The sequence below is a fragment of the Triticum aestivum genome, chromosome 6D, assembly GCF_018294505.1.
Source record: "Triticum aestivum cultivar Chinese Spring chromosome 6D, IWGSC CS RefSeq v2.1, whole genome shotgun sequence".
In the NCBI taxonomy this organism is placed as follows: Eukaryota; Viridiplantae; Streptophyta; class Magnoliopsida; order Poales; family Poaceae; genus Triticum; species Triticum aestivum.
This window is the reverse complement of record NC_057811.1, coordinates 489,430,053-489,453,710: the sequence shown is the minus strand read 5'-3', so window position 1 is coordinate 489,453,710 and position 23,658 is coordinate 489,430,053. Positions and strand designations below refer to the sequence as shown.

Sequence of the window (23,658 nt, the reverse complement as noted above, 5' to 3'; positions counted from 1 at the left end):
GGGATGGAATCAAGTACTGATGATGACTACAAATTTTTTTTTACTACGATTCGCCTGCGCTCCGAGAGGACCCATATATTTTCTGTCAATTTGGGTTGCACTATTCGTGTTAGTCCTATAACTGGCCGGAGCTCACGAGTTAATTGTAATGTGATAGATTCAGTTCCCGTAGGTACATGGTGACAGCAATCTTCTAACTATGAAGAAATGCAAGTCACAAAATCCTGTTCAGCTTTTAAGCTAACATGGATGGTGAAATGATGGTTTTGTTATCATAGGCAAGTACATAGCACTTTTACCATGCATGTCTTAATATAAAAAGTGAGATGTGTCTTCTTTCCATGCATATCATGACTATGACGTTTGTTCCAAACCATATAAGGCCAATTGGCATGTTGAGCACTTTCAAATTGTATTTATATTCCTTTGTCAATCAATTGGAATGCCCAGCTATGTAAAAGGTATATAATCTAACTTACAGGCTAAATTAATATGCCCTCGTATTGCAGAAGTGACAAAGTATAACTGTAAATTTTTCAAGCACTTTTCTTTTTCTTTAAAAAAATGTAGTGTAGGCAGAGCACTCACATGACACAAAACTGGGCAGGCATAGGGTTTAGAGGCGGTACTCTTACTTGTATTTGTTTCTCTTTCTCTCATATTGATTAGTTTTACTGATAGAAGCCTCTTGTAGGTCTTACAGAGATGGTGTTAGGATGGAATAACGACCTTACAGCACAACAAGATGATAAGGGAAGTACAGCTCTTCACTTAGTTGCATCTATGCCACGTCAAAAAGACCGACGATACATACGTTTACTTCTACTGGAAGCCAATCCAGATGCATTGTATCAAATGGACAATGATGGATCATTCCCCATACACGTGGCTGCATCCGTTGGCTCAAGAATTACCATCAATGTCTTTCTTCAGAAATCGCCCAGTTGCGCTGGTCTACGTGATGCTAGGGGAAGGACATTTCTTCATGTTGCAGTTGACAAAATGAAAATATGGCCGGTCTGGTCTGCTTGCAGAAACCAGTCGTTATCATGGATTTTAAATATGCAAGACAATGGTGGAAACACTGCACTGCATTTAGCCGTCCAAAAAGGAACACTGATGATATTCTGTGCTATATTTGGGAATAAACAAGTGCACTTAAATTTAACAAATGAGAAAGGAGAGACCCCGCTTGATATAGCACATTGCAATATTCCCAAAGAATTGCATTATAACCAGGTAATATACATGCACAGTCATTTTATTTTTCAGCATGGACTTGAAGGTGAATGAGAACAATTAAGTTGCATGGTTCAAAATTGACTTATTTTTTGATTTTGCAGAACGCTGAAGTAAAAATACATCTAGCGCTCCAAGTCGCTGATGCTAAACGGGGCATTTGTCGCCTGGATTACTTTGAAGAAAATGATATTGTCCAAGTGAGAAAAGATGAAATGGAGAAAGTGAAAGAAGGGACAGGCAGTCTGTGTATTGGCTCTGTCCTAATTGCAACTGTGACTTTTGCTGCATCTTTCGCCATCCCTGGAGGTTACAGGGCTGATGACCACACTAATGGGGGCACACCAACGCTTGCTGGAAAGTATACTTTTGATGTGTTCACCATAGCCAATGCACTTGCCTTCACTTTCTCTGCAATGGCTACTATTTCTCTCATGTTTTCTGGATCTCCCATGGTATCTCTTCCAATCCGGAAAATGCACATACAATTGGCCTATTTTCTCATGGGGATTTCGGTTACAAACTTGACAACTGCCTTTGCACTTGGTAGCTATACGATGTTAGCTCCAGTTGCCCATAAGATTGCCATTGCAGTATGTGTCATGAGTTTTCTCGTATTGCTATATCAGAATTTGGACCTGACAATCAAGAATTGTGTTCTTGTGTCACCGTTGTTGAGGAGAAAGGGGATATGTTATAGGATAGTCACTATCCCATTGACAGCATTCATGTTCATGGGCTCTGTTCTATTTCAACTTCTTCCTGTAGTTGTGGTCTTTTATTTGACTGTGTTAAGTCATACCGGTCACAAAGTGGAACCAGCCGCACAACCACCGACACCATTAGCTTGAAGAGGCCTAAGTAGATAGACGTATATTACCATCTTTAAGTGGAAGACAATTGGAGGTTTCGGATCTGCTATCATCAAAAATTGTATCAGAAGTCTGTTTGTTGAAGAACTATATGCCAATTGGAGGTTTCGGATTTGCTATCGTCAAAAGTATATCAGAAGTCTGTTTGTTGAAGAATAACGAATCATGTGTTGTGTGCTGCTGTGCTTTGATATTTCTTTGTTGAAGAGTTAATGTGCATGTACCAATGCAAACAATTAAGATAATTGAAGGAGCTATGTCATTTCCAGTTTTTACGGTATTTTGAATTTATATTGCTTTTACCAATATTTTTAATATATATTTCTCCATATTGCTTGAAAAAAATGAGTTATTGATCATGCCGGCTGGCAACATCTGTACAATGGTATGACATTCTTTCCTCTGAAAATAGTGGGGGTCATTTTTATCACCAAACCCGTTGAAGAATCAACAGACATCACTGCTGCCCAACCTAGACAGCAGCATCGATGCGGTGGCAATTGCTGGAATCCATGTCGACGTGCTGGTGGTTGCTGAAATCCACGCGGGTGGTTTAGATGGCATCATCACGTCACAAAGGACAAATCTTATAGTATTAACCAGCACCAGATTTAAGATTTTTGAAGTCCAACAACAGCCTCAAAATACTATTAGTAGTGTTACATTGTCAAAAAATTCTACCTAAAATCCTCTACCGATGGTGCATGATTTATCGAATTAACTAACGATTATGTAGCATTTGAAGAAACACCATCAGCACATAATCTTAGTAGGTCCATCAGCTCACTGTCTCTGCTTGACTGCTGTCTTTGATGCTTCTCTTCCGCTTCCTAACCCTCTTTCGTTTCGCCTCACCATCAGCCTTTGGACCCTGAAGAAAATAAGTTCTCACTAGTGCTTGTTGTCGCAAGATTTCTATGCACAAGTCATTAACATCCAAATACAAATCAAATCAGGAGCTACAGCAATTAGGAAATTTGCAATGGGCTTAACTGTCTAAGAGCCTATACAAGATTTAGTTGTCACATTATTTTTATCCGTCTTACTCTTAGTAAGTCAGGCGTCTCCAGGCTGGTTTTACAGTAAGAACTATGATACTTACGTGAGCATGTTCCAAGTATTGCATACACCTCACAGATGTCAACTGATAATGCTGTGTAGTGACAATTACCTGACTTTGAGCAGCTGATGGTTGGGGCTTTGGTTTCCTTTTCTTGCAGGAGAGTTGGTTTGGACCCTGCAAAACGACACACATTAACATTCCGTAAAAGAAGGTAGATTCAGTTGTGATCTCAAAATGTTGATTACACCCACAAGATCCAAACAATGGATTATCCTGAGAAACAGTATATAACCTTTGCTCTGTTCCTTTCAAACTTGCACTTCTCTGCCACTCCAGGTAAGTTTCCATCGACAGATGCCTTTCCTTCTGATGACGCCTTCAGAAGCTTCTTAAATTCTGAATTTTGCATATGGATACGCTTCTCCTCGTCCAACTGAGCAAACTTGCGTTAATGCGCGGATGGTTGCTCAATAAACAGGGAGTTCTTCAGACCGTATATCACAGGAACACAAGGAACCTATAGCAAAGTAAAACATGCATGAACACATTGTTGCACAAAAAACTTTATAAGATAAGATGGAAAAATAGATTTGTTTCTGTTGTTTCCATTAAATAGATGATATGATACTTGTCGGTTATATTGATGTCCGTGAGCAACTTCTTTCACAAATAAAATTCAGGTGATAACATGGTAAAAGTACAATTCTACAAAAGCATAGCAAATCTTCGTACCTCTCGTAGCTTTGCCCGAAGACCAGAATCCTGGGTGGCGACCAAGTAGTGCTCTGGATTCTTATCACCAACCAGGGACAGGAAACAGTCCACTGCACTGACGACTTTGTCATGCTCGCAACTGAAGACACAAATAAAATTCCAGAGAACAAACAATCAGCGCCTCCAGTAGGAGAAATTTCTAATACCTCCCGGGTGCCCCTACACCCTCATGAACAGTAAATTCATAAAAAATTGGAAAAAAAATTGAAAAAAAATCTGAAACTTTCAGGGATCAAAGATTATCAAAGGTTTGATGTTCTTGCAAAGTTTCAGCAACAAATAACCTTCGCGGAGCCCTCACAAAAAAAAACAAAATCACAGCCCAAAAATGTACATAAACTTTGACAATGATTTTGTTTTTTTTATTTGAGTGCTCTTCGAATGTTATATTTAGCTAAAACTTTCCACGATCATCAAATGTTTCAACATGTTCGATGTCCCAAAGTTTCAGATTTATTTTTATTCTTATGAATTTGTTTCGAATTTACTGTTCATATAGGGAATAGGGGCAGCCGGGTGTTGAAAATCCTGTCTCTCTCACACTATCAGTTGCAGAACTTGGATCTGCTATCATCGTAAGTGTGTTTCTTGAGGAACTTCAACGGAATAACGGATCTTGTGTGTGTGCTGCTGTGGTTAGAACTTTATTTGTTCAAGAGTTACAATGTGCTTCTACCAGTGTAAACAATGATTGTAACAGTGCTTAGACATTTATGGCTTGCCTAAGCCAATTAATGATATTTTCTATTATGAATGGTTTCATTTAACAACACACAATATTTCGAAAAAATAGATTCCTTTGTTCTTTTAGAGCATCTCCAATAGAGGCGCTATATAAGCCGCGCGCTAGAAAAGATGCCTATATAGCGCGCGCGATAAAAAATAGCGCTCCAGCAGAAGCTATGAAATAGAGCACGCATAAAAACAGAGCTGTAAATTTAGCGCACACTGCGGGGCTGCAAATTTGGGGGGCCGGCTTGTGCGCACGGGCTGCTGCATGTGGGGCCGCCGGGTTGGGCGCTGTGTTTTCATGCGTCTGGTAAACCTCCCACGCGCAAAAACACTATTTCAGCGCTGTAAAACTTTTTTAACGTAGCGCGGCGTCTGTTGGAGATGCTCTGAATTAGTAAAGAAATGACATGTTCAGCGCAACTGTACAATGACGTTGCACTCTGTACCAAGCCACCTGTAAGGCAAGGGAGAGACATGGAAGTTGAACCGATCCGCAAGTTTGCAGGAATCGGTGGTTGCTTTCTTCATAATACAATCCAAAAGCTTTGGATAAATTCATATAGATTACTAGCGAGGACGAAATTTACAACTTCAAACCGCCCTTAACAAACTACTAGTGTTGCTTTCTCAAAAGTTTCCAGCTACAATCCTCTTGCAACGACATATGGTCAATCAAGTTTTTCCTGAGGATTGTGTATGACATTTGAAGAAACACCATCGGCACATAATCTTAGCATTGGGTGCAGCAGATTGGGGCCAGAGCAGCAAAATGGCACCATTGTTTTGCACTTTTTTGTAGGTCCATCAGCTCGCTGTCTCTGCTTGATTGCTATCTTTGACGCTTCTCTTCCGTTTCCTAACCCTCTTTCGCTTTGCCTCAGCATCGGTCTTCGGACCCTGAAGGAATCATGTTCTTTTTTTTTTGAACATCGAAGGAATCATGTTCTCATCAGTGCTTGTTGTCATTATGTATGCCGTATGCGTGTATTATCCACATGCCACGGCAGAGTCGAATATACATACAATGGGCCTCAACGTGTACGAGCCATCCACATCCCAATACAAATCAAAACCGGAGCTACAGCAATAAGGAGTCTGCTATGGGCTTCATTGTCTAAGAGCCTATCTAAGCTTTAATTGTCACATTATTTCTCATCCGTCTTACTCTTAGTGTATCAGGCAACTCCAGGCTTGTTTTTACAGCATAAATTGTAACCAATACTTATGCGAGCGTGTTCCTTAATGATTACATATACCTCACATATGTCAACTGATAATGGTGTGCAGCGATGATTACCTGATTTTGATCAGCTGATGGCTGGGGCTTTGGTTTCTTTTTCTTGCAGGATAGTGGGTTCGGGCCCTGCAGAAGGACACCCATCAGCATTTCATATTTCAAAATGTTAATGATGCGCAGTATATCATAACGATCAATGTACTTGTGCATAGGAAAATATACTGAAAACAGTAAATTTAAATATAACCTTTGCTCTGTTCCTTTTAAACTTGCTTTTCTCTGCAACTAATCCGGGTATGTTTCCGTCAACAGACATCTTTCCTTCTGATGAAGCTTCTTAAACTCTGATTTTTCCATATGTATACGCTTCTCCTCATCCAACTGAGCAAACTTGCGTTCCTGCGCAGAGGGTTGCTCAATAAACAGGGAGTTCTTCAGACCGTATATCACAGGAACACAAGGAACCTACAACCAAGGAAAACAGACATAAGTACATTGCAGCAGAAGCAGTCTTTAAGATGATATAATACATTCTGCTATGCCATTTATGTTAAGAAGATAATAGTATGGTACTTGTCAGTTGTAATATGACATCTTAACAGAATCTTCATACCTCCCGTAGATTTGTCACTGAGCAGATTTTTTCACAAATAAAATTCAGGTCACAACATGGTAAGGGTAGAGTTCTACCAAAGCATAGCAAATCTTCATACCTCCCGTAGCTTAGCCCGGAGATTAGAATCCTGAGTGGCAACAAAGTAGTGTTCCGGATTCTTATCACCTACCAGCGACAGAATACAATCCACTGCACTAACCACTTTCTCATGCTCTCAGCTGAACACACCAACAGAAGTCCACAGAACAAGCAATCGTCAGTTCCTCGAGCTAATCAAATCACAATACAATAAGACTATCCTGACTGAATTTAGTAGCAGTAGTAGTACCAGAAATTCATACAATCAAAGTGATAAAACAAAATCAACTTGATCCAAAATCCAGTATGCGATTTCATATTTGGCAAATAAGTTTTAGACTGTACTTGGGTTTAATGTAGCAGACTAACCAGTGCCAAGCTACAGAACTAACAGTGAGGCATCGAGTTATCATAAAAGGTGTATAATCCATAATTCAAATTGCACCTAGGTTCCTAGAAAGCCCAGAACAAAACTGGATGTATCCTCTATCATGATGTAATTAACTAACATGCTGACACAAAGTGATCCATATTTGAAACTGCATATAAGTTAACAATGCACCTAGGATTTCAGATAGCCCAAACCCAAATTGACTCTATCAAGTGACTAACATGACAGAAAAAGTGGTTCATATTCGGAATTGCATCAACTACAAACGGAATTTCATAGAGGTTTCTAGCCTGTAAATAAAACAAATAAAAACACTGAACACTTTGTCATGCTCGCAACTGAAGACACAAATAAAATTCCAAAGAACAAACAATCAGGGCCTCCGCAAGTCACGATACCGCAAAACTATCCTCACTGAATGTAGTAGTAGTAGTATGAATACACTCAACACATCAACAGGTCCATTGAACAATCCGTGTTTCAAACTCCTGTAAAGCTATCCTTCCTGAATGACTGAACGTAGTAGTAGTACTTCATACAAACTGAAAGAACAAAACCAATGTGCACAATTCTGGTACACGTTTTTCAGTTTGGCCATGAAGTTTCGTAGTTGGAAAATGGAACCAAGCTAACCAATGTGATCTGATTCCAATATATTATTTGCAGTTGGTAATATCGGAGGCAAACAAAACAGTGCCAGTTTACAGGATAAGCACAAGGAGGGACGTTCCAATTAACCAACAATTCAAATTGCATCTAGGTTTTCAGACAGCCCAAACCCAGATTGGCTCTAATTCTATGGGGTAACTAATACAGTACGACAGAACAGAGTGATTCATATTCGAAATTGCATCAACGACCAATGCAATTTCATACTAGAATTTGAAGACTGTAAATAAAATAGATAAAAACAGGAGGATAGAAGGGTACCTGGCGGTGGCGAGGAGCTGGGCGGCGTCGAAGGCCTGGGAGTGGGACTTGCCGAGGCGGCGGAGCTCGGCCTGGACGCACTTGGGGGTGAAGAGCGGGGGCGCCCGGGCGGCGGAGAGGAGCTCGCGGAGTGCGTCGTCGGCGGGAAGCAGTTGGTGGACGAGGAGGTGGTGCACGAATGTGCCGTCGACGAGCACCTTGTAGGGCTCGCGGAAGCCGAAGCAGGTGGAGTAGAACTTGACCACCTTGCGGTGCCGCGACCGCCTCTTCACCCTCATCGCGGGCAGCCGCCGGCGGCGGCGGCGGCCGGTGGTGGCTGCTGCGTGTCGAGTGGAGGTGGAGGAGTCGCGAGGGCTTTGGGGTTTCGTATCCACCACGTGCGTGCGTGCTGGGCCGGTGTGGGCCAGGTGGACTCTGTTGTGGGCGCTGGGCTGTGTACTGTTCGTCATTCTCAAAATTTGAAAACAAAACAAATAGGCCATTTTCGTGTAACTGCTCTACGGGGATGTATCTATTGCACCCACTCTTGTCATGTTGCTGGTGCACCGGATCCGGTATATTTTAAAATATATTTAGAGAATCTGAAAGAAATCTAGCATATTAAAACGTCATCAATATATGTTGTCATAAAATTTCATACAAAAATTTGAATTATTGCTTGAGATACAAAAATAACAAATTTAACATCAATGTGACGATGAGCCAAATATATAGCTCAACTTATGTTATGTCGTATTCAATGTCGAACTTGTCTTTTCTTCTGAATTTTTAGAACGTTTATAAATGTGATAGGGAGTTCAGTGCATAGAATGTAACATAAAAGCACCCATGCAACAGATATTCTCTCACTGCTATTTTGATCTTTTTTCGAAAAGGAGGAAGACCCCCGGCCTCTGCATCTGGGCGATGCATGCAACCACTTTATTAATTATTCACAAAGACCTTAAAGTAATACATCAGTAAGTCTGAAGCCACCGTTTAGGCAACATCTGTCGCTACTCCTATCCAGTATCCAAAGGGATGCTGATAGTCCGAGCCTAATACCAAATAAACCTCGCAGCAAATCTTAACATCTCAGACTGGAGGCCCCTACCAAGCCAAATTACTGGGTATGAGGTACTCTCAGAGGCTGCCGCCGTGCCAACTGCCACCAATCGATGTTTTGTATGTCAAAAAACAGGTACACTGATCTACGACCAATCTGCAATCTTAATTCTCATAACTATTGTGTGTGGCCCATGACATATCGACGGTCGCTTATCTGAGTTACTTCCTCCATCCATTTTTACAGATCCTAATTTTTGAATCTCTCGTACCAAGGCACTCCATGAAAAAGGAAAGAAAACAGTTGGGGCTAACCTCAGGCGAATGAGGGGGGAGAGTACGCGGATCGCGTTTTTCTTGCGAGGCACAGCGGGCCGGGTGATCATGGGGGCATCTCAACTAAGCGGTGGAGATGGAGGAGATTAATGCAGGCGGTGTGTATGGCGTGTGGGTCGGGACGGTGCCACGTAGGACTGCTAGAGGTGGAGGCAGGGGGCTGATCCATTTCTTCTTCTTCTTCTTCTTCCTCCTCCACCTCCCACTCCCACATAGTAGCACTGTAGCAGCAACCAACTGCTGCCCCGCAATGGAGGAATAGATCCGTTTCTGCCTCCTCATCCCAAAGGATCCTCCTCCTCGTCATGGCCTTTTCGTTACTTTATTAATGTTGTGTGAGCATGGAATACACTTATGTTTGTTTGTTGTTAACCTGGGGAAAAACTTTTTAAATATTATATGCTTTTATAGATAACTATTTACGAATGTTGTCTAAGTTGAAGTGCTTGATCGCTCTTTGAAATGCCAATTACATTGTAGTCCTTGATCGAGCACTATTGTGCTGATAGTTCCCGCATTATTTTGTTGTTGGCTATTCAGTTATACTAAACTTTTTTACTTCATCATGACTATTCGTAACACATAAATATATATTACCTTATTGTTATTTTTAGTGATATATTTTATTATATGTATGTATTACTAGTGAAATTGACAAGGACATCCCACTCATACACATTAAGTTAAATAAATTTGAATATATTCATTTTATGCTAAATCAAAGCAATATGTTTTGTCATTTAATTAATTTTGTGGTTTAATTTGGGTTGTTTATAAAAAATATTATAGTGGTTTTCACCATAAATTAAGAATAGCAAAAATATCACATAAGCCCACAAGTTAATGTATACATCTTAATATACTATGTTGTGCTTGTATGCTTCCTTTACACAATATTCATAGTTATCTGTAGAACTTGTTGGCTGCTATTGATTGTATATATCAGGTTTAGGCATAACTAAATACACTATTCTAGAGTGTATGTGATGCCAATAAGTAGTTTATTGTTGAATATCTTCTCCCTGTTCTCGCCAGTGATGGGTGCTTGTTTCTTTGACAAATATGCATGTATTTATCTTAGGAATAATTAGTTAGGCAGTGAAATATGAGCGCTTTGTACTTGGTATGAAACCGTTTTGTTTATAGCATATCAAATTCAATTTTTGTAATGTTGTTGTTTTGAATATGTTTTGAAAAACATAACGATATGATGTTTGCGTATTGGTCTCCACACCATGACACAATCTAGTTCGTGCAAGAACATTCTAATATGCATTTCTACGTGCACACAACAAGAGATAAGTGAGATAAAAAGTGCACAAGGACAGTCACAACCATGATGAGAACATTGGATTAAAAGTTGATTCACGAATAAAAACTTTTCGGAGCCTAAACATTTATGACATTGACAGTCCATTTTTATTGTAGCATTCATATCAGTGTGGCCTTTAAACTAGACTCAATCTACATAGTTTGACAAGCTTTTCTCACGCTCTTTTGTTGGTCGATGGTAACGTATTAGTTGTAAACCATTTATAACAAATTACCACATGATAACCTTAGTACCAAGATAGTGGCAAATTCCTAAACCATCGGGTGGTAAGAAAGGAGAAACTAGTATATCATGCTTGCACTATGGACCCAACATCGAGACACGACACAAGTAACATAATTGATATCTTTCAAGCCTGGCCAAGAGCAATTTATTTTTTAACCAAGTCTAAACTAACTTGATGGCCCCAAAAACCAACTAAGCCCAAAACATTATTCATGAGCTATTTGGAGAACTACATCGGCAGAAACCGTGGATGTACAACATAGCTACAATGTTTCGTAGACTAACCTGGGAGCAAGGAAGGAGGATGGGATTTCTCCCATTGCGCCGTCCCCACCTCTAACTTTTAACTTGCTGATCGATCATCACAATTGCCGTCGCGCATCTTCTGCTTATCCAAACACGTTTCGTTTCTTTCTTTCTTTCTTTCTTTCTTTCTTGGATCACACCACATCATCCATCCATTCAAGAGGGGCAGGGCGTATGTGTGGTGTGCTCAACTTGAGTCATGGATCCATAGATACACAGTTACACACAGGAATTTCTTCAATCTCCACTTCTTCACATACGTGTGGGAGTTATTTGACATTATTATTTAGAGCAATGCATATGCACAAATATGTGTGGTAAAAGTAGAAGCTGAAATTTAGGTATCTAGTTCTTAGGTCTTTTTTTTTTGAGGGATAGTTCTTATGTCTGTTTTTTTAGAAAAGGAGGATGACCCCGGCCTCTGCATCTGGGAGATGCATGCGGTCACTTTATTGATTATTCTCGAGGACCTTACAAAGTATTACAACAATATGTCTGAATCCGCCATCTTGCCAACATATGCCGCTACTCCTATCCAAATGATGAAGGCGTGCTAGCTGGGCCACTACCCAGACCACTCATCTAAGCCTAACATCAAAATGATGAAGGGGTGCTAGCTGGGCCACTACCCAGACCACTCACCTAAGCCTAACATCAAAAGCCGGAAGCCCCAGCCGAGCCACATACCGGGTCTAGGGTACAAACCGGTCCGACGCACTCGTGTGTCGTCACCGCCATCTTCCACAGGTCCGTCTTCAGAGCAAATATTGAGACTTCTACCTTGTCTGGCCACTCAGCCATTGAGTTCTTGGGTCTGTTGTAAAAGCATAATTGTATTTGGCCACGTAAATATTTTCACTTCCTGTATAAAAATGGATTTAGATACCCAAAGTTTTGTTTTGCTGTTGGGGATGCTCTAAGCTTGTTCCATGGCCACGAAGGCCACTGCCTTTGCCCACATGGCCACAAGTACTATACCGATCATGTCGGGATTCTTTTATTTAAGTCAGGTGACTTAGCGGTCAGTGACATCTGGGTCGTCTAACAGCATAGGCCACATGTCAAGTGACTGAAAGTCACATGGCTTAGTCATAGGATCTACGCCCATACTATAGAATATGCTCTATAGCTGAAGTATACATCTCGCTCGCTCGCGCCCCCTCGACTCGGGCGCCCCAACCGCCGCCGCCCTCGACCTCCCTCCTACCCTTCATCCCCGCCGCCGCCGAAAGAGGCCGGCGAGCGAAGCTCGCCCGGCGGACGGCGGACGGCGGGCCTTCCTCCTTTCATCACGAGGGGATCCTCTGGCTGAGATGCATCGGCGTCCCTGGGCGTACAGCATGGAGGCGGAGTTGGCGCGCTCGGGCGGCGGCCCGATGGGATCCCGGCGGCGCTGCGGGGGCTGGCGGTGGCGGATCTGCGGTTTCCCGCTCCAGATCGGTTCTCCTTCGGGTGGTCGGGCTCGGGCGCCGTCCGGCGGCCCTAAGCGGTGGTGGGCGCTCGCGTTGGCTATCCTCCTTCACCGATCTGATTGGGGGCGGCCGAAGGCGTTGGCGTGATGCCGGATCCGAGCACGGTGGTGGCGTCGTTCCCTTCAGGGATGACGGTCGGGTGGTGGGTCCTTGTGGCGGCGTCGGTGGCGGCGGATCTTGGGACCCGCTCCCGGGGACGTCGCAGGACGCGGCGGCCCGTGCACGAGAGATGAAGTTTCTTCAAACAGATATGAGTGAAAACTTGCTTTTGACTACTGCAAAGGCCGGCGGTGGCGGCGCTGTCTGTGTCGTTCCCTTCTTGAAGGCATCGCCGTGGAGAAGTTCAAGGTCACTCTCTGCTACCTCCGGGGGAAACCCTAGATCAGTTGATCGGATGATGGCGGCGCTCTGGTGTCGTTTCCCCCTTGGGGGCGTCATTCATGGAGGTACACACGGGCTCGGGGAACAGAGGACGGTTTCTTTGGTGGAGTGGTACTTCATCTTATACATTGATGGCGGTGGATCTTGGCGGCGTGGCGCTGTGGAGATTCGGAGTCCGATGCGCGGAGATGAACTCGCGCAGGGAGTTGCGCTGTCTGGCGTCGTGGTGGCGTCGACGACAGTTAGACCAGACAAGGTTGATGCAGCAGTACAACACTGAAGATGGATTGGTGGCAGGTGGCTGCGGCGGCCTCATAACCGGCAGGCGTCCTGGTTGAGGAGTGCGCCGGACTGGTAGGTGCCCCATACCCAGCAGGCGTCCTGGTTGGGACCTCAGGTCTTAGATGTTTAGGTTTGGCTGCGATGTCTGTTTGGTATTAGGCCCAGACTATCTGCGCCCCTTCATCAATTGGATAGGTGTAGCGACAGTTGTTGCTTAGACGGTGGCTTTAGTCTTGCTGTTGTATGCCTTTATAAGGTCTTGTGAGAATAATTAATAAAGTGGCCGTATGCATCGCCCAGATGCAGAAGCCGGGGTCATCCTCCTTTTCTTAAAAAAAGAATGGTTTACAGGCACTCAGCGTCGGCTGTTATATAGCCCGGCAAGGAGTAGAACGGGAACAGTAACGGTAAACGGATGAAACGCTACAGAACGGCAAGGGACACTGAGCCATTGGATCTTCTTCAACTGGATGCTGGCGAGCCGTTGGATAACTGAACTTGATTCAGCTACACTGAAGAAATAGGCAGTTCACTTCAGTCTGACAGCATGGCCAAAAATACTATACCGATCATGTCCAGAATCTCTAATTTAAGTGAGGTGACTTAGGGTGTGTTTGGTTCGGGGACCAAGTGTAATGGAATGTAATGGTTCCGTTCCACAGGAACGGAATGGTTCCGTCTTTGTGTTTGGTATGAATAATGAGGTGGAATGGAACGGTTACATCTCAATGTTTGGTTGGTCGAATAGACAATCATACACAAATCATACATTTTTATTATCTTTGCATCACCAATTATCTTTGCATCACCACTTAGTCAATGTACATACACAATCATGCATTTTTATTATCTTTGCATCACCACTTAGTCAATGTACATACACAATCATACATTTTTATTATCTTTGCATCACCAATTATCTTTGCCTGAGCACTGGATCGGGTGCCCCTCTTCCCAGCCTTGGCCGCGTGGCCGCCTGCTCCTCTTCCCGGCCGTGAGCCCCACATCACCCTCTGCTACCCCCGCTGCCGCCTGTATTCCCGAACATGGGCTGCGCACCACCGCGCCATGGCTGTCGGCTGAGCGCTGGGCACTGGCGCCCGTCTTCCCGGTCGCCGGCACGAATGAGAGAGAGGAGCAGCCGGCGGCGCTGTGAAGGAGAGGAGCTGCCAGCGGCGCTGCTGAAGGAGAGGACCGGCCGCGCCGTAGATGAAGGAGACGAGCAGCCGCCCGCGCGGATCCAGGAGGAGCGGCCAGCGGCGTGGATTCGGGGAGGAGTGGTTGGCGGCGCGGATCCAGGAGGGAGCCAGGTTCGTGCGACAGAAGGAGATGCGAAAGGCTTCATGCGAGGGAGACGGGTGAGCGGTTCCGCGTGGTCCGCTCGATTTGGAGGAACCGCGCGGAACGGCATAAACAGGGAATATGCCGTTCTTGGAATCAAGTGGTTCTCGTTCGTTTCACTATCCAAACGCATGAATGGGCCTCGAGGATGGAACCGACCCCTGCCGTTCCATTTCGTGACAGAAACTAAACACACCCTTAGTGGTCATTGAATTCTGGGTCCTTAACAACCTAGGCCACATGTCAGGTAACTGAAAGTCACACGACTTGAGTCATAGGACCTACGCCCATACTGATCACACTCATACTTACATGCTAGGCCTTTTGTTTTGCGAAGGACATGGTTGGTCTTCTTCTTCTTCATCTTCTTTCCATACACATACATGCATATGTTTTTTCTTTTTTGAAAAAGAGGATAACTCTCGGCCTCTGAATCAAGCGATGCACACACCCCCCCAAAAAAAGAGGTTGTATATCATGCCGAAATTATGGCCCCAATGACGAGATAGTACTAGCTACTTGATACTCCCTCCGTTCCAAAATTTGAACTAAAACCACGACGAGTAATTTGGAATGAAGGGAGTACCTCACTAACCCACCCGAAACTAAATCGGTACCACTGAAACTTACTAGACACAACATGGACTTGTGTATTCACGGGCTATTTTGAGAATTACACCCCGAATAGAAAATTGTGAGTGCACAACCTGGCCACTATGGTGACTAAATTAACTTCATACTTCCACAGTGAGTGACGAAGCCAAAGCAAATGCTCAATGGTTCGCCTCTATCTAACAATTGGGTCGAACGAAATAAAGATAGCCTAAGTATAGTGATTTAGTACCGAATATGCAATTCTGAGCCCGGGCTCATCTGCATCCGGTTAAGAAAAAAAATCATAAAACATGCTGGCTCTGCCCATGTCTCCGGTCCCAAATTACTGTGAATTCTAGCTTTTTACTAAGTCAAATTCACCGACGAAACCTCTATTCCGGCTGCCACCGCCGCCTACCCCCACTTTTCTGTCGCTCGTAGATCATCACCTTATCCAAAACCCTTTCCCTTTCTTACTTTCTCGGATCTCACATCGCGAGTGCGCTCGATCTCTTCAAACCGTCCTGGTTAAAGGCGTGCACATCATCCATAGACCATAGCAAACGGCAGGGCATGTGGTTCGGTGTACTCAATTCGCCCACATCCACACGGAGAAATCCCTCCTACTCCACTGCCTGGCCACTAGCTATCTAGCTAGCCAGTACCACGTCACATGAAGCATTTAAGCTAAGCCAGTATCCCATTTGTCACACAGCGTGTGTGTGTGTGGACAGCAGCGACAGCACAGTGAGTGTTGGATCTCCTCCACTGCCCACAGCCCACAGCCATGAGTTGCTGGCTTTGGCGCCACCTCCATCGCCAACAAGTGATTGATATGGTCGTACGTCTTCCCTGCAAATCAACCGGCGCCCAATTTTTCTCATCACCTAGCTATCCACCGTCTCCTCCTATCTCACCTCAGTTTGTAGCACCACTAAAAACTACTCCCTCTAATATAAGAGCATTTAGATTACTAAAGTAGTGATCTAAATGCTCTTATATTAGTTTACGGAGGGAGAAGTATCGATTGCTATTTCAGCTTGGCGTCTCCCGCAATCTTGATCCATTCCATTTGATTCTATGCTCATGGGCGGGGCGAAGAATGCACACAGAGTACCACCGTGCGATCTAGCCCACCGATCCCCCCCCTCCCCCGACCCCGCGCTCGCGCCGCCTCCCCGGGGGGCGGCCCCCTTCGCTCTCCTCTCCTCCCCCTCCCCCATGCACCGCCGCCGGCGGAGCCCCCGGATCTGGCCGGGCGGGCTGGCGGCGGCAGGTCCTTCCTTCCCCGCGCGCGCACCTCCTGACCCGGGGTCAGGGCTGGCGGCGGGTGCCCTTCGGCCGACGGCGGCCCGGCGCGGTGGTGGCGCCGTCCTTTGGCGGCGGGGCGGCCTGGTGGCGCTGGTTGGCCGGCGGCGCATCCCCGGCCCAGATCTGGGCCCTTAGGGCCCCATCTGGGTCCTTGCGGGCCGGCCCCCGGGCGTGACCTCGTTGTCTGCGGCGCGGTGAGGAGGAGCAGCTCGGATTTGGGGCAGCGGCACCGACGGCGTGCCGGCAGCAGCGCGAAGGCGGAAGCTTTACGGGCCCACGAGGGCTCGGCCGGGCCTGGTGTGCTCCTGCTATTGCGTCCGGACGGCTACCGTCGCTGACGGTGGAGGTGGGGCCCTCCCGTGTGCTGACGGAACTGTTGCCCTAGTCCTGGCTCTGATTCCTCGCCGTGCTGTCCTCACTTCGCGGTGCCGTGGTGAGACGGCATGGGGGCCTCATGACCGCGTTGGCGCACGGTGGTGGTTGGTTTGGTGGCAGGCTCCGGGGCGCCCGAGGTGCGGGTTGGGATCGGGGGAAACCCCTGTCGGCATGGCCGACGCCGGCGCGGTGGCGCCTGTGGGTGCCTCCTGACCTTCCGGGAGGGCGTCGGGGCTACCCTTCCTGTCGCCTCGTCGTGTACCGGGGGAAACCCTTGGCAGCAGCGTCTTCATCGTCGCGATCCTTCTTGGAGGTGTTGATAGGTGGCGGCGCTTCGGAGTCTTGGAGTCTAGTGGAAGATCCTGGTGGGCGCTGCGATCGCGAGGCTTCTTCGTTTTTGTTGATCCGCCGGTGTCGGCATTTGTTTCTTTTGCTTTTCTCTGTCGTTTTTGGGCGTGACTGTGCTGCTTTCGCCCCAACACCTATCCTTGTATGGTTTGGTTGGTTACTTGTATACAAAGCGGAAGAAACCCTTTTTCGGTAAGAACGCACACAGATTCGTGTGAACACTGATGCGTGCAATCGATCTGATTGCTAAAGATGAAGACCAGCAGCAATCTCGAGGCCTTCCTCCAGGCGGCCACGCACTTGTTCCCATGGCACTCTGCCACCATGGTACGTGGTCCATCCATCTATCCTTACAAACCGATCATGGCTGGCAGGTCTTCTGCTTTCACCAGCAAAACGGCACTGTTTTGCTCTGTTCTGTTCACAATATGATTCTAGTCTCTGCTTTGCTTGGCAGGAACGCTTCCAGGGCGCCCAGCACCGTGTGGCAACAGCGAGACGGCAAGAACAAGGACGCGGTGGAGTACTTTGCCCTGTCCGACCTCGAGGTGGAGTACTACGCCGAGAGCAGCGCCTACGGCCTGGCTGTGCCCGTCCGGGACGCCGGTGACTGCGCCAGCCAGGTAAGGTTGCAGGGACGGGGTTACACCGGTGGCAATGGATAGCCTTGGCGCTGGTACACCGGGCAAGGCACCCATTGTGAAGAGAAGGAGACAAGGGGAAGGAGAAGGAGATGCTGACGTTGATGATGTTATGAGTGAGGCGGCCAAAATCAATGAGAACTTTGTTTGGGAAGTGTGCTCCGGGAGCTCATCAGAAAATGTGTGCCGTCGGTGGTTTGTATCGTGGAAACACAAGTATATAAGGACAAAGAATGGAAGGCCTGACAATATTGTTAGGTTTCGATGGTGGACTTGCAGTAGCTAGTAGCGGAAGAAGTGGTGGACTAGCAGTTTTCTGGGGAGACAATGTAAATTTGCGAGTTAAAAACTTTTCCACGTATCATATTAGGGTGTGGCTAGGTCTCAGTCGGCTGAGATTTAACCAAGTCTCAGTTAAGTGACATAACATACACGAGAGAAAGAAGAAAAAACTAAAAAGAAAATGTTACATGAATCTCAATGTAAGATCTCACAAATATAATATCGACGGAGACTTATCGAAGTCTCAGTCAACTGAGCCTTAGAAAGAATGATCGTATTAACACGGCTACCGAAAGATGAATGGAGACTAACCTGCGTCTATGGTGAGGCCAATCGGAGCTTGAGGCAACAAACGTGGGATACGATGATTAGACTCCGTAGTGAGTCCACCCTGCCATGGATGTGTATAGGAGATTATAACGAGGTGTTGCTGAGAGAAGAACAAATGGGTCCGAATGAACCAGATGTGCCCCATGTGGCAGGGTTTAGGGAGGCAATTTATCTATGCGGCTTTGAGGATATTGGTTATGTTGGGGTTGATTGGACATTCGAAATTAGGGTAAGTGGTGGTTAGTTATGTCGGGTGAGGCTAGATAAGGGCTTCGCGACAGCAGGGTGGAGTGCTCTAGTTACTTTTGCGTCATTAAGGCATTTGGTTGCAATAGTCATACGTGCAAGTACATAGTGCTCTATATCAAGCACCTGCTCCGGTACTTCGCGACCACAATCATGCATGGATGTGTATATGGCCATCGCAATGGCGAGAACCTAGACGGCTACAGTGTCTCCGACCATGCTGGCGACATGGTCTCCAGGAAGAGCAACTATTGTGTGTTGTTCTTCCTCATGAGCAGCCGCACAGCGGGCAATCAGTGAGGTAAAAGGTTGTCATCACTTCTTCGTGCGAGGTGGAGTACATTGTGGCAGCTATAGTGGCATGTCAGGCGATATGAATGGCTCGCCTCCTCGGCAAAATGCTAAATCAAGACACCGCCCATGCGCTCATCTTCGTTGACGACGATTTCCATATTCAAGAATTATGTGCTACACAGCAACAAGCACACATTGATCTCCACTATCACTTTACTAGATCGGTATCGCGCCTTGGCGCGAGGGTGTCGGTCCCAATGATATGGTAATCAGGTACTGCTCAAGTGAAAGATCGTGGATGTCGCCTAGAGGGGGGTGAATAGGCGCTTTAAAATAATTACGGTTGAGGCTTGAACAAATGCGGAATAAACCTAGCGGTTAATTTGTCAAGCACAAAACCTACAACAACTAGGCTCACTTATGTGCACCAACAACTTATGCTAAGCAAGAAAAACTACTTAGGTGATAGCAAGATATATGACAAGAAACAATATGGCTATCACAGAGTAAAGTGCATAAGTAAAGGGCCGGGTAAGAGATAACCGAGGCACGCGGAGACGACGATGTATCCCGAAGTTCACACCCTTGCGGATGCTAATCTCCGTTTGGAGCGGTGTGGAGGCACAATGCTCCCCAAGAAGCCACTAGGGCCACCGTAATCTCCTCACGCCCTCGCACAATGCAAGATGCCGTTATTCCACTAAGGGACCCTTGAGGACGGTCACCGAACCCGTACAAATGGCAACCCTTGGGGGCGGTCACCGAACCCGTACACTTTGGCAACCCTTGGGGGCGGTCACCGGAACCCGTCAAATTGCTCGGGGCGATCTCCACAACCTAATTGGAGACCCCGACGCTTGCCCGGAGCTTTACACCACAATGATTGAGCTCCGAACACCACCAACCGTCTAGGGCGCCCAAGCACCCAAGAGGAACAAGCTCAAGGGTACCAAGCACCCAAGAGTAATAAGCTTCTCAACTTGTAACTTCCACGTATCACTGTGGAGAACTCAAAACGATGCACCAAATGCAATGGCAAGGGCACACGAAGTGCCCAAGTCCTTCTCTCTCAAATCCCACCGAAGCAACTAATGCTAGGGAGGAAAATGAGAGGAAGAACAAGAAGGAGAACACCAAGAACTCCAAGATCTAGATCCAAGGGGTTCCCCTCACATAGAGGAGAAAGTGATTGGTGGAAATGTGGATGTAGATCTCCTCTCTCTTTTCCCTTAAAAACTAGCAAGAATCCATGGAGGGATTGAGAGTTAGCAAGCTCGAAGAAGGTCAACAATGGGGGAAGAACACGAGCTCAAAGGATAAGGTTCAATGGGGAAGAAGACCTCCTTTTATAGGTGGGGAAAAATCCAACCGTTATGCTCACAGCCCGCACAGAGCGGTACTACCGCTCCAAGGAGCGGTACTACCGCTAGGGCGGTAGTACCCCTTTGAAAAACAACAGCGAGGAGGCAAAAGGCCAGTAGAACCGCCGGAGCGGTACTACCGCTCGTCCCCACGGTACTACCGCTCGACCTCACGGTACTACCGCAAGTGGTAGCGGTACTACTGCTTGCGAGCGGTACAAAAAAATCTTCCGTGCCTACTTCCGCTGAGCAAAACACGAGATTTTGGTCCGGAGCGGTACTACCGCTCAGGAGCCGCGGTAGTACAGCTCTGGAGCGGTACTAAAAAATTACATCCGCAGCAGCCCCTTTAAAGGACACCAAAACTGACACAACTTCTGCAAACGGACTCCGAATTCGATGAAACCAAGTTTGTTGGAAAGCTAGCGACAAGGGCTAACAAAATCTTGATAGAAATACCAATAAGAAGCTAATGAGAAAAGGTCCAAAAGAAAATGGTGAGAACCCTTCCTCGGATAAGACCGGTAAAACCTCCAACGTCGAAAACATCATAGAAGACGCATGCAAACTCCGTTTTCGATGAACTCAAGCTTGTCATCAAGATGACCATAAGCTCTAAGACTCACAAAGAGAACCAAACAAGAACCAAGAAACATGATGCAAGGATGCAATGGTTTGAGCTCTTGACGAACGATACGATCAAGCTACTCACTTGAGAGCCCCCCTTGATAGTACGGCTATCGATCCTATAACCCAGTCTCCCAACTACCACCATGAGACCGGTAAAATAGAAAACCTATCAAGGGCAAACCTTTGCCTTGCACATGGTCCACTTGAGCTAGATGATGACGATCTTGACTCCCTCAAGTTGGACCACCTTTCTTGATTGCGTTGGCTCGATGAAGACTAGATGATTACTCCCCCATAGTCCACTATGGGTGAGCCACTCTTCGGCACATCTTCACAAGTCCATTGTCACCACAATGGATGGCAAGCTTCAAGCACTTGATCTCTTTGTGATGCTCCAATTGAACTTGCACATGGCAATCTTGATGACGATCACCACTTGATGTCATCGTCTCCATGGGTTGAGTGATATCTTCCTCTTGACGCAAGCCCATGAACACGTACCTAACCCCACATAGAACTCTCACATAGACCATGGGTTAGTACACAAAGCACAATGGTTAATGCTTACCATACCATGGGATCACATGATCCCTCTCGGTACATCTTCTACGCTTTGTGAGTTGATCAACTTGATTCACTCTTGACTTAGTCTTGATCAACCTAGAATCTTTCCAACTCTCTTCATTTGGATGATGTCTTGAAGGTAAACATGAATGATCACACAATCTTCTTCTTCAAGACATGCTTGCAATAAGCTCAACTCTCACATGACCAATCTTTGGATAATTCCTTAATAGCACCTTGGTCAACACAAACTCTCCTTGAAACCAATACATGTACTCCAAGAAAAGCCTATGGAGAAAACCTTCAAATATAACTCAAGGCAACCATTAGTCCATAGAGATTGTCGTCAATTACCAAAACCAAACATGGGGGCACCACATGTTCTTTCAATCTCCCCCATTTTGGTAATTGATGACAATCACTTTCAAGAGAGTTTATATAAGGAATTATGCATCACCATGCAATGCAACAGCCAATGATGCATGAGTAAGAGATGCAAATGCTTAGGAACAAAACCAAAGCAAGAGGAGAGAATTCTCTAAACTTCTCCACAAAACTCTCTGAAACTTCTCCCCCATTGGCATCAATTGCCAAAATGGGAGAAAAGCTTAGAAGGCCAATATAAATTATGTTCCTCCATAATTTGTGTATTTCTCAACAAGAGAGTGGAATGCAATACACAAGTTTGACGGTAAATACTAGGAGGAAAAGAAACTATATTTAGGCCCAAAGTTTACAAAAGAAAGATATGCCACAAAGACATAAGAAAGAGAGAAACAAGCAATCAAAAGATACCAATTGAAGCAAGCAATCAACGGATATCAATTGAGCCAACTAGACCAATGATCCTACGTGCCACATGAATGACATAAATTATGATATGAGCAAAGGAGTGTTCTAGAGAAACTAGAGAAGCTCCCCATGATTTGTGCACAATTTAGTTTTGTAACTGGATACAACAAGCACAAGATAGGATCGTCACTCCCCCAAGATCAATAGAACCTCACGACAAGTGCAAGAGAGCAACAGAGTGTTCTAAAGACACTAGTGAAGCTCTCCATGATTTGTGCACTTCTTACAATATTTGCATTAGGATACCGAGTGCACAAAATAGGATCATCACTCCCCAAAAATCAATAGAAACTCACAACAAGTGCAAGTGAGCATATAGGAAACAAAGCCTAGCACTTGCAACAAACAAATGGTTGAGCAACATATAAAAGAGGCAACTTAAGAGTAGGCTCAACCAAAATGATGTGTGTGAGTCATGGCAAAGCACTTGAAAAGACTAATGTACGAATGAGCATTAAGCATCAACATAGTCTTGGATAGTGGAGATACAAGGTGCATGACTTGTCCTCCCCACACACACCAAGCAAAAGGGTTCACAAACACACTAAAAATGCAAAATGAATAACCAACACTTGTGACAACCCATGGTGAAGATAGAAGATGAAAGCCTCATCAAGACGAGGGATACCAATTAAGATGGCAAAAGCCTTGTAGAGATAAGCATGAGGAAAATAATCTTCACCACACAGGAGTGCATCAAGATGCAACGAGATAAGACATGCACTCAAGGCAAAAGCTTTCACGGAGCCACCAAAGAAATAACAAGAAAGACAAGGTGGACGTGAAAAAAAGGATATCATCTAGAGATGTAATCTCTCTCAAGTGTATAAGGTTCTAGGTAGACGAGATCATGATGATATATATCTACAAAGAAGGATGTACACCCGAAATAGTTACAACACGAAGGAACAAGATATCCAAAAGGAAGTCATAGATATACCAATAAGATATTTGCTTGGAAGCATAGCACATGGCTAGATATGGTCTTATTGTACATAAATGAATTGCTACCACACAACCATCAAAGACATCACAACTAGCAACAAGAGATCATTGTTGGGATGCTTTGAGAAAGGAAACAAGTATCACAAGAGAGAATGAATAACATGCCATGATACAACCTACAAAAGGTTGATGCAAGAAATGTGTGCATGAAGTATATGAAGATACTTGTTACC

General features: G+C 45.4%; 1 protein-coding gene, 1 long non-coding RNA gene and 1 pseudogene across 2 annotated transcripts in view; 1 reads left to right on the top strand and 2 right to left on the bottom strand.

Annotated features, from left to right (window-relative positions):
• Window positions 1–2,173, top strand: part of LOC123146304 (protein ACCELERATED CELL DEATH 6-like) — a 3,351-nt gene extending 1,178 nt beyond the window's left edge. Inside the window, exons 2-3 of the mRNA XM_044565932.1 lie at window positions 695–1,239; window positions 1,344–2,173. Coding sequence (XP_044421867.1) covers window positions 695–1,239; window positions 1,344–2,090 — 1,292 coding nt within the window. The 3' untranslated portion in view covers window positions 2,091–2,173. The remainder of the gene's footprint in view (window positions 1–694; window positions 1,240–1,343) is intronic.
• A 613-nt stretch (window positions 2,174–2,786) lies between these two features.
• LOC123146305 (rRNA-processing protein UTP23 homolog) lies at window positions 2,787–8,264 on the bottom strand (annotated as a pseudogene).
• On the bottom strand, window positions 5,164–6,617 carry LOC123146307 (uncharacterized). Its single transcript, XR_006472685.1, has 3 exons — window positions 6,165–6,617; window positions 5,978–6,043; window positions 5,164–5,593 (listed from the first exon to the last, which is right to left on the bottom strand). It is a non-coding gene; the product is annotated as an uncharacterized lncRNA (long non-coding RNA).
• Window positions 8,265–23,658: the final 15,394 nt, after the last annotated feature.